Below are 2,203 nucleotides of genomic sequence, written 5' to 3' on the forward strand. Positions count from 1 at the left end.
CAAGTGGGACCATTTTTTCTACTTCTACCCCATCAAACCCCTTCATAATCTTGAAGACCTCTATCAAGTCACCCCCAGCCTTCTCTTTTCTAAGAGCCCCACTCTTTCCAATCTTTTCTTATAGGGTATAACCTCTAAGTGGTCATATCATTCTAGTAAATGTTTTTGCAACTGCACTAGTGTCTTTATATTCTTTTTATAATATGGAGCCCAGAATTGTTCACACTAATCTCGTGTGGTCTAACCAAGGTTGTATGCACATTTAACATAACATTTTTGCTTTTCAATTCTATTGCTCTTGAAGTGAACCCCAAATTTGTTGTTTGCTTTTATATGGCCTTACTAAACTGCGTCACTACTTTTAATTATTTGTGTATCTGTTCCCCCAGATAGCTCTGTTCCTCTACATCATTTTGGTGAAGATTTTCAGCAGGGCATCAACTAGATGTTTGGTCGCGATAAAACTGGAGAGAAAGGGCGTGCTAAGGCCACGGCTCACTCTTTCAGCGCCAGTCTCCAGTTCCATGTCGGCAGTATCCACCGGCTGCTGCACGAGGGTCACTATGCCGAGCGTGTCAGAGGCGGAGCCTCCGTCTACCTGGCTGCCGTCCTCAAGTACTTGACGGCTGAGATCCTCCAACTGGCCAGCAATGCGGCCTGGGGCCTGGGACAACAAGGAGACCCGGTTGCCATCCACAATGACGAGGAACCCAACAAGATGCTGGGAGGGGTCACCATAGCCCAGGGTGGGGCCCTGGCCAGCATCCAAGCTGTGCTGCTACCCAAGAAAACTGGGCACTCCAGCAAAGTTTATGCCTGAAGGGGTGAGATCAGAAAAAGATATACCATTCAGATAGTTATTTTCCAAGGACTTTTTTTAATAGTATTCTTACTCCTCTTGCTGAAATGTAACACCTCACAATCATCTCTTTTGAAGTCCATTTGCCAATTGCATGTTCATTTTGCAACTTAATTAATTTCTGTCTGCATTTTGTCACAGTCCTCTTCTATATTATTCCAATTTAGTGTCATTCACAAATTTTGATATTGTACTTCTGATTCCCAAACCCAAAACGTTTAGAGAAATCATAAACACTCACAGTCCCAGAGCCGATTCTTATGGAAAACCACTTCCACTATTTACTAATCTGAGTAAATACTTTTAATCCTTGCTTTCTGTTTTTTTTTGTTTTGTAGCCAGCTTGTTGTCATTCTGCTACTTGTCCCTTGGCTCCACATGTTCTGATCTTAGTCACAAGTCTACTACGAGGTACCTAATTAAAGGCTTTTTGGTAATACGAATAGTTTGGCCTGGATTTTTTGCCAGCTTTTTGGGGCTCAGGTGTTTCAACTGGTTAATGGATGTCTGGACGCACAGCCAAGCCTCATTAAGTATATTTGGTCAACCGGCCAGACATCCATAGAGTATTAAAACATCTGAGCCGCAGGGAAAATGTTGCTTGATTGACAGCTCTGGCTTTCTGATCTCTTCTGTCAATTTTATAATGTTTATACAAGATAAAGAGGCTTCAAGTGCTTGCAGTTTCTGCTATTGAAACTTTAAAAGGTCTGGATGATTGACACTTTTATTGGGCTGCAGTAAAAATATTTTTTATGAATGAATGACTTTTTTAAAGCTTTTTTTGCATATACTACTGTCACTATAGGGTTAATTGCTTCTGTACGATGCACAGTGAGTGGATGGGCATGGAAGTGCCAAAGCTTGGCATGGGGGGGGGCATGAGGGGCCATAGGGATTGTTTGGGAAGCATAGCTTAGTATAGGGGGCATGAAGATTCATAGAGAGTGAGTGGGGGGCATGAGGTGGAATGGATGGAGGGTGACGAGGGGAGTGTTGGAGGGCCTTTATGTTTTTACTTTAAGCAGGATAAAGTTGCACAGCGCCAAGGCAGCCCTTTTAAACAGCGCACCTCCACACCCTGTGTCTGCCTCCAAACTTTTTACTGGGTCAGCTGGCCCAACTGCAGCCCACACCTACCCCCCCACAATAAAAATCCTGTCCTTACAGGCAATTTCTCCTGAGGTGTGTAGGCCAAGCTGGGAATTTTCTTGACTCCTGCTACCCGTCTTGAGGATGAAAATCTAGGCCAATATGTCTGCTGAATTTCCCTTATCTAATCTTTCTGTTACTTCTTCAAAGAATTTAATAAGATTGGTCAAGAATAAACTTCTCTTTTGGAAT

At 43.1% G+C, this 2,203-nt stretch overlaps 1 protein-coding gene across 1 annotated transcript; it reads left to right on the forward strand.

The window, feature by feature from the left end:
• The first annotated feature begins 445 nt into the window (after nt 1–445).
• On the forward strand, nt 446–820 carry LOC144691148 (histone H2AX-like). The gene has a single exon (XM_078559215.1). The coding sequence runs from the start codon at nt 446–448 to the stop codon at nt 818–820; it is 375 nt and encodes a 124-aa protein (XP_078415341.1).
• Nucleotides 821–2,203: the final 1,383 nt, after the last annotated feature.

Source organism: Cetorhinus maximus, chromosome 15 (genome assembly GCF_964194155.1).
Source record: "Cetorhinus maximus chromosome 15, sCetMax3.hap1.1, whole genome shotgun sequence".
Classification (NCBI taxonomy): Eukaryota; Metazoa; Chordata; class Chondrichthyes; order Lamniformes; family Cetorhinidae; genus Cetorhinus; species Cetorhinus maximus.

Coding starts and splice junctions, on each gene's coding strand:
- LOC144691148 (XM_078559215.1), top strand. CDS start 446: ATGTTTGGTCGCGATAAAACTGGAGAGAAAGGGCGTGCTAAGGCCACG.